This window comes from Orcinus orca, chromosome 13 (assembly GCF_937001465.1).
Source record: "Orcinus orca chromosome 13, mOrcOrc1.1, whole genome shotgun sequence".
Lineage (NCBI taxonomy): Eukaryota > Metazoa > Chordata > Mammalia > Artiodactyla > Delphinidae > Orcinus > Orcinus orca.
Window position 1 is genome coordinate 68,469,817 of NC_064571.1, and position 14,375 is coordinate 68,484,191.

General features: G+C 43.7%; 1 protein-coding gene across 1 annotated transcript in view; it reads left to right on the top strand.

Moving 5' to 3' along the window:
* LOC117200783 (ALK tyrosine kinase receptor-like) overlaps positions 1–14,375 on the top strand; it is a 690,386-nt gene that overhangs the window by 306,180 nt on the left and 369,831 nt on the right. The window contains exon 4 of the mRNA XM_033425214.2: positions 10,401–10,565. Coding sequence (XP_033281105.1) covers positions 10,401–10,565 — 165 coding nt within the window. The remainder of the gene's footprint in view (positions 1–10,400; positions 10,566–14,375) is intronic.

Sequence of the window (14,375 nt, forward strand, 5' to 3'; positions counted from 1 at the left end):
CTGGCCTCGTTCTCTTAGAGGTACCATGTTCTGCATAAATTGTAGGCAGAAAACTGGACTGGAAGTCCAATCTGGATTTTGGTCTTAGCTTTCTGCTTCTCCAGGCCCTAGGCCATTCCACTTTGGCCAAGTCACTTCACCTTCTTGAGCCTCAGTTTTCCCATCTATAAAATGAGGAGGCTGTTAACTTCAGAAGTCTAATTATTTTCAATTTTCTGTTCTGGGATGAAGAGCCAAGTCCTGTTTCTTCAATCTGTAATATTGTTATGTCCACAGATAAGAGAAATGAGAATTGAGCTTTCTGTGCCAATCTCCCACCATTGTGAACATGCATGCACACACATCCTCTTCTGAGATTGTCTTCCGAGGCTGCATTTATATAATTAATTGATTGAAGGAGACTTGGCCCTTCTTTGCTGCAGCTTGATTATAAGTGAGCTAAACAGATGTCTTGAATTGGGCAATTGGTTCCCAGATGCATTGTAGGGGGCAAGCGGTGGGAAAGAATTGAATGATTTCAGTTCTGGGACACCACGACAAATGAACAGTGGTTGGTGGGAGGGGGGCAGACGGGGGGCAGGTCTTATAAAGTGTGTGACAAGATGTTGATGGCAGCTGGTGGATTAACATCAAAGGTGACTGGTGGGCTAAGTGCTCCTTTAGGAGATAACCCAGAAAGGGGGAGTGGAAGTCTCTAATCATCTGAGCCTGAGCTGGAAGTCAGGAATCTTGGGATTCTGCTGACCAGCTGGCTAGAACCAAGTTAGAGCGCTTGCTTCAGCCATCTGTCCAAAGGGAAAATGGATCTTAGAATGGTGGAGATGGATGAGACTCATTTCATTCCACTACTTTATTTTTCAGATGAGGAAACTGAGGCCTAGAGAGCTTAAGGGACTAGCTTGAAGTAACACCTCAGAGCCAGGGCTAGAACCTAGATCTTCTTACTCAAGGTCTAGCATGACTTCACTTCCAAAGGGAAGCTTGATCAGCACATCAAAAAACAAAGATTGAGTGAGGAGCTTCAACAAAGTTTGACATAGGCAAAGTTCTGCCTGCCGTGCTGGACATGCCTTTTATCTCCCCTCTGTCGTGGCTGAGCCTGGAGCCACCTGGAGAGCAAGAGCAATGACTGCCATCACTTAGTAATAATCAAACGATGTGCAAGTCCCCACGCCAGGTGCTTGATGTGTGTATTGCATTTAATCCTCCTCACGGTTTCCTGAGGTGGCCCCTGTTTTAATCCCTATTTTAAAGTGAAAAAATTGAGCCACAGGGAGATTAAATAATTTGCCCTGGGATAACACAGCTAGTAAGTGACAGAGCCAAGCTTTCACCTTGAGCAGCCAGACCGCACGCAGGATCTATGCTTCTGTTTATCCCCCAGACATCCTGGTGCCCCTCTGAGGTTTTGATACAAGACAGGGAAGGGAGGAGGGTATCTGTTCTGGATAGCATCTCCCTGAGTCCTCCAAGGTCAAGTCAGTTCAGCTCATCTCCAGGTTCCTGGTGGTAAACCTGAGGCACAGGGAGATCAAGTGATGTTGATGTGTTCTGCAGCACAGGCCCTAGGTGGTAAGAATATCCACATACAGTATCTCATTGGTAAGAGAGCACTTCCACATTCGTTACCTTATTTGATTGTCACAGCAGATAATATTATTTTTATGATTTTTATCAGCATCATTACTGTGATAATTCTCTCTGGTTTATCCATGAGGAAATCCAGACTCAAGTGGTTAAATAAATTGCCCAAAAGCACAAGGCTGATTGGCCCAGAGCCGGAAGAGTTTCCAAGAATACTCTAGTGATCTTCCCCTTTCGCTCCTAGGCCACCCTTTTTCCTCCCTTTGTTCTCACCGTAGCTTCTGGCCTGTGCACAGACTTGCTCTCCAGCAGGAGATTCCAGCAACCATCAAAAAGCAGCTTGTTGGCAGAAGAGGACATTTAGGATGAAAGAAGCCAGAAAGCCTTATTGGAGATTATCTGAGCCATCAAATCATTGGGAAATGGTTGAAACCTAGCCATGTATGTTTTTGCCAGCTTATTCCAGAAAAACACAGTATAGATTTTTTCGAATTTTAAGAATTATTTAAGGTATTGTTTTGTTTGTTTTTTACCCACAGCTTTGAATGAAAATAGTAAAAATTGCAAGGTCAGGAACTGGATTTTAGTATGAATCCTGCAACTCACCCACCATGCATCCTTTGGCAAGCCCCATCATGTCTCTGGGCCTCAGTTTCTTCCTCTAAGATGGTCCTCAAGGTCCTTCATGACCTTGAGGGCAACAATTGGAAAGTTCTGGGGAATCCCTTGAGAAAAGGAGACCCCATTTTGTGCCTCAGGATTGGTGGCAGCCGAGGGAGTTCCCTTGAGCTGGATACAATTCTTAAGGACTGACAGTATTTCGAGAATGCTGGTTCCTGGAGCTTTATGTAGTGAACTGTAGTTTCAAATATAAAGCTCTATTTTATGACGTCTAAAGGCCACCTATAAGAAAATTGCCACATGTGTATGAAGCTTCACATGGTTCTTTACTGAATATACAAATCAGGTTTGTCAGGAATACATTGGCATTTGTATATGCCACCCATGAATCAGTCCAGCCTCGGCTTAAACGTGCCAATAAGCCAAGCCTGAGGAGGGGAGAGCTGGTGATTCAGTAACTCTGATTTTCAGTCCGGCCCAGGCCTGGTGCCTACTGGAGAGGATGGCATTCGGAAAGGCCTCCACAGCCAGGAGAAATGCCCTCCGAACTGTGTGTGAAGGACTTCCTGACCAGCCACATGACCCTGGATAAGTCTTTTCCGTTGCCTGGGTCTTGGTGTTTTCACCTGTCCAATGGAAGAAACAACCTCAAATGTCACTTCAAGTTCTAACAGCTGACTCTGCGAATATCACCTTCAGGCCGAACTACCGACTTTCCCACGGTACAGCAGAATACTAAGGAAATGGCCATGTGCCATCAGTTGACTGCCCCACATAAATACCGTTTCTCCTGGTAAACAGAAAGCTGTGTTCAAAAGGGCATGGCTATGTAAATTCTGAATCAGCTAATGTGCACTGGAAATTCTCCATTCCAAGCACATGGATCATCTCACTGAGTCCTCCTAGCAGTTCTGGGAAGTTAGTCTTATCACTAAGATGACTGAGACTCAGAGAGAGGGAGAGAGTGCCCTGCACTGCACAGCTGACAAGTGGCAGGATTGGAGTCAGATCTCAGGTCTTGTGCCCTATCCCTGAGAAACAACCATGATGGTGTTAAGGTTGCTTAATGAATAAGACATATGGGCAGAGATAGGAAAAGACTGCAGAGCTGGGTAGGACCAGAGAGACCACCATTCAGCAAGTGAGGGCCATCAGGCCCCGTGTCAGGCTATCAGCATCCCAGTATTTAAACACTGGGTCAAGATAACTAGAGACAGAAAAGTAACCCCAAGACAAAATCACAGTCATGTTGCCATATTTAAACTAGTAGCAAACCTGATAATTCTCTGTTTTCAGATGCAGATCCCAGGGCCGAGTATACAGTTGAATAAACTCTCTTGTGGGCCCCTGATGGCCAAAGAAAACTTGCCCATCCCACTGTCAGTTCCCTTACCTGTAACCCTCATCCCTACCCAGGAAACACAAAGGATATCCCAGAAGATGTCAGGAAACATAGACACGAACATTGAGCCCCAGACTTTAATGCACCTGTAGGCTTGGCTTCCTGAGTCATGCCTACGGGGATTAAGACTTGGATCTTACGGATGTATACACTGACTCAGTCCTCACCTAGGGTATCCCAACTCCACCTTTGTGAAGGTGGGATCAGGGCCTTTAAGGACAGCTCAGATGCTTCGGCTTCTGTCCTGCCTCCAGCGTGGCCCTGCCTGTCCCTGCATGGGCCCAGTTCCTGTCCTCCCTCACTGCAGGTCTGACTCCTGCTGGTGTCTGTGGCTCTAAATGAGGGGAGGTCTTTCTGCTACCTTTTCAGTTCATAATTCCGTTTGTGAGATACTGACATCAAGGCCTTGTGGTCCCATGGAGGAAGCAGGTCAATGGAAGCCCAAACAGTCACTTCCTGTCTGAGTAACTTCAGGTGTGACTTCATTTCTCTAAGCCCCAGTGTCATCCTCTGTCAAATGGGGATAAGAGTCCTGCCTACTTCATAGGGATTCAATAAGATAATGATGTAGGGTGCCTGGCATACTGTCTGACCATGGTAAGCCCTCAGTAAATGTTATCAATTAAGAAAGTACTTCCCACAGGCCTTCATGGAGTTCCCCCTGTCTGGGCTCCTCTGTAAACATATACCCCGTGCTACCAGAGTCGAGAGCATAAGTCCAACCCCAAGCTTGACTTCTGGAACACGTGTAATAAGAGACAAAATGAAGGGTGAAGTATCATGGGATTGATAAACATGGCATTCTTCTCCTTTTTTATGACTCTGCTTTTCACTCTGTGTTATTTGCTTCCAGTCCTCGAGCTGGGCTGAGGCTGGGCGACATCAACCAGTGGGCTCCTATGGACCTGCCCAGGCTGGCATCTGCCACCTGTGGTCATCTGGAAACCAGCCAGCCTTGGGAGGCATGTCTTAAAATCTAAAGGAGGCCCCTAATTTGAATTAGGAAACTACAGGGTTAGGATGAAGGAGGTACAAAGGACCTTGATCTAAGGGATTTTTTGGGAGCCTGAGGTCAATCTGGATATATAGGAGGGCTGCTGGATTTTCTAAGTCCACCCAAGGGAAGACCCAAGGGTCCAAAGTACACCACGTCTCCCTGTTACCCTTCTGTCGTGTTATGGACGGTGCCTGAAACTTCCATGCAATCTCCTTCTTGTAGCGCAGGCTGGGAAGATCCCCATCTCTGCCCAAGTGGCCAAGGCTCGCTTCCTAGGCACAGGTGTTGGGCATGATTGATTTGGTAGTTTCACACATTCCCAGAGGCTAGATTTCCACCTTCAGATTCAGTGTCAAAGTGCTTGGTCACTGCCAACTCACTACAGCCAAGGGAACTGCATCACTCCGGGCAGGGCCACCACAGGGTTCTTCTGATGGGTTACTGTGCCATTCTTCTGAATGGCTGTGTTTTATACTAGAACAATTCCTTGAAGCTGTTAATTCAGTTTTTGAAATATGATTCATATCCTGGAAGATTTCAGAATATGGGTACAGACTGATAAAAATGCATGAATACACACACACACACACACACACACACACACACACACACATTCACCCTCGCACAGTCATCTGTAAAACTTGCCTGAACCTTCCTTCTTAATTCTTTGACAATCTTGAGGCAAACTGAGACCCCATGGAGTGTGATGCACATTCCACCTCCTTCCCTGGGGAACCTGCTTTAGGGATGACAGCAGGCCCTCATTTAGAGGCAGGCAGGGTGAGGGGACCAACAGTCTGTAGGTTTGGTTGTGTTGGCCAAAGATGAGCTCTATAGAATCACTGACCTTCAGAGATGGAGGGCACTGTAGAGGGGGTATGCTTCATCTCTTTCATTTTCAAATGCAGAAAGCCAGACACAGAAATAGGAATGGACGTGCTGAGGCCCCTCAGCTGCTGTGTGCAGGACTGAGCCTGGAACTATCCTCACTGCTCTACCAAGACCTTTCCCTTCACAGCACTTGACACTCCTCTCAGCAGGCCAACTATTTCCAGAAGATTCCATTACTTTATCTTTCTTCCATGATGGAAGTGACTAGAAAGTGGGGAGCAGTGATTTCAACAATGTGTTAGGAGGTTCTGGAAAGTTAGATTCTCCTGGTTCCAAACAGGTATGTAAAAAGGAAGGTCGAAATCTCTGGATTCTTCTGAAGGTCAGTCACTTTGTAAAATGGACCTGACACAGAGGAAATACAGATCTGTCTCCTTAGGGTAGTACAGAAGCCTTTACAGGTATGAAAAGGTTGCAGACTTAGTATCTAATAATAACCGAAATATAGCACTTCATAGGTTTCTCATATATAATTTAATCTGTTGGCCCTGGATTAAAATTCTGAAGCTGTGGAGGTGTGATGAATAACATCTAGATCTTCAGCATTAACCAGCCCTGGGTCACATTCTGGCTCTGCCGTAGGGTAGTCCTTTGGTCTTTGTACAAGTAGAGTAAACTTCCTGAGCCTCAGTTTCCTCAGCTTTAAAGAGAAGACACAATTCCCTTCTCAGTTTTGTTCAGTAGATTAAATACAGTGATATAAGAAACTCCTTAGCACAGTCCCTGGCAGACAGCCGGGGTCAGTGAATGTGATTTCCCGCCCCTCTCCTTGGGCATGGACCTGTTCAACCATTGGGTTGCTTAAGGCTGAACACCTCACGGAAACCCTTAGCCCCTCTGAGTCCTGCCTGTAGGAGAGACTCTACAGCATCCACCACAAAGGGGCGGAGTCAGAGGAGGGCTAAAGAGAGAGATCCAAGAAGCACCCTAGGTCTAGAAACTCAGAAAAGGCCTAAGGAAAATGAGGCTTAACCTGGTGTTTTTAGAGAAGGCAAATCCCAGGTATTATTGCACGAAAGGCACAGAGGCTAGCAAAGGAGAGAGAAACCTGTGTAGAAATTTTATAAGAAATTAAATCAGAATATAGAAAAGCCCAATCTGATTTCACCCAAAATGAGCAATAACGTTAACTCCATTCCTATTTAAAGCCAAAGAGTACATCTTTGACAGCTAAAGAGAAGCTGCCTCAGGGTAAGAATTTCAAAATGAACCCATTTGATAACAGGAGTATCTGCCTAGCTTGTTTTACTAGGCAGGGTCTGACCCAAACACAGCTGATTATCACACTCTCCAGAGTTCAAAGATCCAAGGACTGATGGCACTTGAGACTGGGGTTGTATATTCTGTTGTCTGTTTGTCTAATATGCACACAGCGCATTTGCCAGGCAGTGTCTGAGCTGGCATGCCACACTTCTGTCCCAAATAGAAATAGGATGACTTTAATTGGAGAAGAAAAGTCAAGATGGAGGATGGGCCTCAGAAGTTGACGCTTTGGGAAAGGAACCAGTAATTGTTGATGTGGGATGGAGGTGGCCAGTAGCTTTCTCTCCCACCTTCTGACTTGATCATTCACTAATGTGGATGGGTCTTGTTAATCATCCCCAGAGGAGCCAGGTTTAATGGCTACACCTTTCGTTATAAGAATAATTTTTGTGCTACAAAGTACAAAATGTTGGATCGGTTTTCTTCTCCTTGCATTCTGCTCTCAAACCAGCTTCCTGGCAAGCAAGTCTTGAAGATTAAGACAGCCTACAATTCATGGACACCAACTCATAGCAGCAGCTCAGCCCCCAGAGGCAGGTAGAAATTCTTCAAGGCTGATAAAATATGTAGGCAGCAAGTGGCCTGTCAACTCAAACAAGGCTAGCTCTGCCTGTTTCAGCTTGACATTATAAAGGTGAATTGTCTGAATCGTGAAAGGGCGAGTGGTATTAACCTTAGGACCAGAAGGATGGCAGCTCCTGGAGAGCAGCTGGTACATAAATCTCGGCTGGTTGAGAAGTAGAAAGATACTTTAATAGAAGGGTAATTGAAGGATTTTTTTCTTCCCCCCCTAAACTTAGATCGTTTGGCCAATGTCAGTGGGCATTATTTTGCTCCTACTCCAGGGCAGGGCCATCTTCTATGGTGTAACTAAAGGACATTCCAGTGACTGGCTACCTGCACTAGTCTTGGCCCTACTTCTCCTCTGCCTCCTGAAATTCCCAACAGGAGACTCATCTTGGAGATCAAGGTAGCAGTAGCTCCAGAAGCAGCTGTTAAAATGCACAATGATAATTGGGAGTTAGTAGTCATTAGCACCACTGCACAGATTGATTTATCAAATTAGTTATAACCCTTCTGAGAGCAAGGACTTTGGAATCTTAAAAAAGTCAAATCAGCAGGAATAAAGACGCAGAGGTAGGGAATGGACTTGAGGACACGGGGAAGGGGAAGGGTAAACTGGGATGAAGTGAGAGAGTAGCATTGACATATATACACTACCAAATGTAAAATAGATAGCTAGTGGGAAGCAGCCGCATAGCACAGGGAGATCAGCTCGGTGCTTTGTGACCACCTAGAGGGGTGGGATAGGGAGGGGATATGGGGATATACGTATCGCTGATTCACTTTGTTATACAGCAGAAACTAACACAACATTTTAAAGTAATTATACTCCAATAAAGATGTTAAAAAAAAAAAGTCGAATCAGGAAGGAGCTTTAGAAGACATCTAGTGTGGGTCTCATTCTGTATTTGATGAATTTAAGGCCCAGAGAGGTTAAGTGGCTTATTCAAGGTAACCAGCAAATCAATGGCAGAGTTGGAGCTGGAACCCAGGTTTCACTGGGTACTTGTTTCTAGAATCATCAAGTCTAAACCTCTTATTTACAGATGAGGGCACCAAGTTCCATATGTGAGAAGAGACTGGCCAAGCCTGGATACCAATCAAATTCCCCATATTCCCATCCAATGGTCTTTATATCAAATTTTCCCTTTCTTCACATCCCCAGGGCTAAAGGGAGATGATGAAGTAAAGGGTGGATGACTAATTTGGTTTTGGGCACATATTCTATTGATCCTTCAGTGAGCATTGAGGCCTTCTAGGTACAAAGTACTTCAGCCACTTTGGGTAATAAACAACAAGCAAGGCAAGGGAAAGAGAAGGTAAGTGTATCCTAAAAGTAGGGCAGACGTGGAATGATTGGACACAAGGATGATTCATGCATGTTGAGAATGCTCAACACCATTAATCATTAGAGAAATGCAAATCAAAACTACAATGAGATATCATCTCACACCAGTCAGAATGGCCATCATCAAAAAATCTAGAAACAATAAATGCTGGAGAGGGTGTGGAGAAAAGGGAACCCTCTTACACTGTTGGTGGGAATGTAAATTGATACAGCCACTGTGGAGAACAGTATGGAGGTTCCTTAAAAAGCTACAAATAGAACTACCATATGACCCAGCAATCCCACTACTGGGCATATACCCTGAGAAAACCATAATTCAAAAAGAGTCATGTACCAAAATGTTCATTGCAGCTCTATTTACAATAGCCCAGAGATGGAAACAACCTAAGTGTCCATCATCGGATGAATGGATAAAGAAGATGTGGCACATATATACAATGGAATATTACTCAGCCATAAAAAGAGACGAAATTGAGCTATTTGTAATGAGGTGGATAGACCTAGAGTCTGTCATACAGAGTGAAGTAAGTCAGAAAGAGAGAGACAAATACCGTATGCTAACACATATATATGGAATTTAAGAAAAAAAAAATGTCATGAAAAACCTAGGGGTGAAACAGGAATAAAGACACAGACTTACTAGAGAATGGACTTGAGGATATGGGGAGGGGGAAGGGTAAACGGTGACAAAGCAATAAAGAGGCATGGACATATATACACTACCAAACATAAGGTAGATAGCTAGTGGGAAGCAGCCGCATAGCACAGGGAGATCAGCTCGGTGCTTTGTGACCGCCTGGAGGGGTGGGATAGGGAGGGTGGGAGGGAGGGAGACGCAAGCGGGAAGAGATATGGGAACATATGTGTATATATAACTGATTCATTTTGTTGTGAAGCTGAAACTAACATACCATTGTAAAGCAATTATACTCCAATAAAGATGTTTAAAAAAAAAAAAAAAAAGCCCAGAAAGCGATCACACAGAGTCCCAGGACACAGCCTCTTTCTGCCTCTTCTCTCTCTCCTTACCCAGTGACCTTCCCCATTCCCTCCCCAAGAGAGAATAAACTCATTAGCTATCACAGCCTTGGCTCTCCTCTCTGGAGGGTGATTGAATAGATGATAGGGCTGTCAAACAGGGTTGTGAGTAGCTTAAGTTCCCTTTGGCCTTCTCTTCTCAGTTAGGATCCTGATGAGGATTTTTCCTGAGCATCAACTGTGGACCAGACTCATGTGTACAGATAATGAATTATACTACTAGTTCTTACAGCAATCTCCAGAGGTAGAAATTATCATCCCCAATGTACAAGTGAGGAAATTTCAGGCCAGAGAGGTTAATTTTCTTGCCTGACTTAGATTCAGACCCATCTGGTTGCAAAGCCAGGCTCTGCCCACTTGACCTCAGGCCCTCTCCATGTCACCAGGTAACCTTACAAGATGCAAAACTTTTCATGGTCCGACTTGTTTAGCTCTTTTTTTACCTGCCTTCTGTGAAGATACCTCCCATAATCTGAGTTATATAAAGAACACTTTTTTTCTCGTAGTCTGCTTTTCTCTTGTAGTCTCCTTTTCATGGAGCTCAGCCACCTGTGGAATTGACAGCCTGCCATACCTCGTTAGGGTGAAGGTTGTGGGTGAGATGGAGGCCAACTTCCTGGAGTGGAGGAGTGGGGCTGGAAGGTCACATTTGGGAGACAGTTTGCTCCACTGACCATTGGCTGTCCTTGCAGGTCTGGAGTGCAGCTTTGACTTCCCCTGTGAGCTGGAGTATTCCCCTCCACTGCACAACCTTGGGAACCAGAGCTGGTCCTGGCGCCGTGTCCCTGCCGAGGAGGCTTCCCAGATGGACCTGTTGGATGGGCCCGAAGAGGAGCATGCCAAGGAGATGCCCAGAGGTAAGGGTAGAGGCCACTGCAAAGCGTCCCAGATGGGCCAGGATGGGGCTGGGATGTCTATTTCTGTTTGAAATTTTGAGGCTTCTCTACCCCTGTTCCATCCTGTTTCCTTTGAAACCTGTAATATCTGTGCCTCTTCATGTCTTCTTGGGCTATACAAGGAAGAGGAGGTTGCAAGTCCAATTTCAGGATCAATCCAACCCTTTACGCTCTTATTAATGAAAGAAAATAGGATTTCATAGCTCTCTTTCATGCAGATTTCCCAATGTAAATATAGAAGAAAATGTTAATCTGTTTGTTCATTTGGAATGGGGTTGCCAGTTAAAACACAGGACATCCAGTTAACTTTGGGCTTCCAGTGAATAACAAATGATTTTTTAGTATAAGTATGTCTCATGCAATAGTTGGGACATACTTATACTTAAAAATTATTCAAATTATACTAAAAAATTCAAATGTAATTGAGTGTTGTACATTTTTATTTGCTAAATCTGGCAATCCTAATTTGGAAGGTGTTGTATAACTGAGTTAAATGTTAGTTTCAAAGCCATTAATGAATATTTAGACTGCATATTAGTTCTGCAAGGTGCTTCCAGTAGTTCTTTGCTGTTTATGAACATCCTCTTCTAAATTATCAGGACTGGAAAAGGTAGGCTGAGGGTAAGTAGTGGGTGCTTGTTAAATATTTGCTGAGTTTTTAGAGAGAGATGTGGAGGCACTAAGCCCTAGCACTGCCTCAGGTCTCTTTAAGGCAAATCTTAGAGCTCCCAATTCCTTGGACTCAGAAAACTTTACTGACCCAGAATAGACCACCTATATTTCTAACTTTCAGGAAGAAATGATAACTGACATAGTACTGGACTTACTGGACATTCAGAGTAGTATTTTCAGTTTGCAAAGCCCTTCCAACTGCACTGTCTCATTGGATTCCAATTTTGTGAGGGAGTCAGGACAGATGGGAAAGCTAGGGCTCAGAGAGGGGAAGCAACTTGCTAAAGATCAGCTTATACATGTGGGTCCAGGTCTAGATGTCTGCCGTGATGAGTCATAGACCAGAATACTTTTCACCATATCATGTTTCTGTCTTTGTAGCGAAAGCTGTGGTGACAGCCTGCTGTGGGCCCAGTTCTTAGGGGTGATTATCTCAGACAGATGCTCTTGGGAAACTAACAGGGACAGGGCTCAAGTACGCTCATGGGAGACTAATAACTAGTAACTAATGCTCCCAGGCTTCTACATCAGCCTTGAGCCCTGAACTATGAGGCACCTTTCTTTTCTACACACTCTCCCAGGCTGACCTTTTCTATTTTTATGACTCTCTTGAAATTTCTTGACTTTGATACATATTTTAAGCTGCTTTCATCTGGATACTGTTGTGTAACGTAGGGTGTGTATGTGTGTAGGTGTGTGCTCTTAACCCAATAATGCCTCCGAATATTCTGGAGAACTTATAAAAAAATACTTCCTAAGTGCTATAGCCTAATTCTGATTCAGTAGATCTGAGATAGAGCCTAGAAATCTGTAGATTTTAAAATTTTACTATGAAAGCTAGCATGTGCAAAAAAGTAGATATAACATATATGCAAGGATTAAAGATTACAGTAAAATCAGTACTTGTATTCTCATCACCAAGTGTAAGAATTTGAATGTTGTCGGTCCCTTTACAATCTCTTCTGTCCCCCACCCAGATCAAAAATCTCTCCCTTTCCCCAGAGGTAAATATTATCCTGCACTTTGTGTTAATCATTCATTTGCTTTCTTTGTGGCCTTACCACTTATGTATATAGCCTCAAACAACATATAGATTAGATTTGCAACCTGTTATATAAATGGAATAATGTTTTTGTTCTGTGATTTGCTCATTTTGACGCATGTAGCTGTGGTTCATTTGGTTTTGAATCCATTGCAGAAAAATACCACAATTTCTCTCTTCCACTGTCATTAGATACTTGGGTTGTTTCCAGGCTTTTGCTATTACCAACAACACTACTGTCAGCATTTTTGTGCATGCCTCTTGGTGCGTATGCACGTCCAAGAGTTTCTCTAGAGCGTAGAACTTGGAGTGGAATTTCTGGGTCACAAGGTACAGCTGCCATTTCAATAGATAATCCAGTGTATTTTCCAAAGTGGTGGCACCAAGTTATACTCCCTCTAGTGATGTATTAGTACATCCGGGATCCTACATCCTCACCAGTACCCGGTATTGCCAGACTTTGTCATTTTTGTTCATCTGGTGGATGGAATACAGTATGTCATTGCAGCTTTGATTTCTATGGGACTCTGTTTTATTTTATGGTTGTGTAAGTTTCTCAGGTGATTCTGAGGTTTACTGTACTATTGGTGTGGACCCTTTTTCAGGCGTACTCCCATTCAGCCACCCTTAGGGATGTCTCTGGATCCCAATTCCTAACCTCTAGAAACAGTCCTGGCAGTACATGCATTTTTGGTCATTGTACGTTTTTTTTATCTGATAACTATTGAATTGTGATTGCAGTTCAGTGAGATCAGGAGAGAGGGACAAGTGGCAACTGTCCACAGATGTTGTGGTGTCAGACTTTATAACTTTGAAGATCAGTGCTTTTTAAATTTTTAAACAAGTTTTAAAGCAGTGCCAATAGATTATGTATTGCCACTCTCTGACCGGTTTCTCCTCCTCCATCCTCGATCTTATGATCTTTAGCATCTGCCCGTTACTCCCTGTACTGTGAGAAAAAAAAAGGAAGGAGAGGAGGGAAGAAAGAAATACTCACTTCTCGGTGGTCCTGACTGTGGAAACATATTGAGGGCTTTATGTTTCTATAAAGCTGAGTCCCAAGGGCCAGAGCATGCATTGAATGTGAACCATTTCCCATTAGATGAATCAGCCAGGATTCGAATCTCCACTTTTTAGTAAGCATTGCCAACTTCCATCTCTCTGAAAAATCACCGCTCTTCCTAGTGTGGTAGAATCTCACATCACTGAAGATGATGATGGGAACAACCATGACAAAGCCGCTGTGGATATACCAGTTCATTTTATCAAGTTCTTTAGTGAACAAACATATCCAAACATAACTTGGGGGAATCTCACCATTATCAGATACTTGTGTTTATTTTTATTGGGGTCTAATGGAGGGATCTATATTCCACAGCCTTGGTCAGTCTTAGAAACAAGAGACTATCCTCCCAGCTTTTGTAGCGATGCTTCTGGAAGGTCACTGAGAGGTGTTCAGAATTTCCAGTAATGGACCACTCATTGATTTTTGAGTCAACTGATTACATCGCTATCTGTTTGTTCCCTGAAGTAGGGTTGCTCCTCATGAAGCAGGCTGATGTATTGTAATGTCCCTTGGCCTTCAGGGAAAGAGGTGAAGGTGAGGGGAGAGGAAATGACATGCCCAATCCAGACTGCGGCAAAGCAAGGACCTAACTCTCAACTCTTTAGAATCTCACTTTCTCTGTCATTTCGGCAGAAATAATACCATTGGTGGAGATAAAAAGGAGTGATGGAGTGCCCTTTAGGGCGCTGTAGTCAATAGATTTTTTTTTCTTGTTTGTTTTTTAAACTCAACATTTATTGGTTGGATGGTATTTAGACTCTATTACAATATTTCTTGTCAGGGGTTATAGAAGAGCCAGAGAAAGGCAGCGAGATAATACCAATCACATATAATGAACTGTAGGAGTATAAATTCTGAATGAATTTAATTTATGGCCCCTGTAGCTGAGAATAATAAGGGAGAAACAATTCAGAGCAGCAAGATAATAAAAAGTGATGATCTTGATAGAACACAATATTATAGATTAATAAAATCTTGAGGAATCATCAGG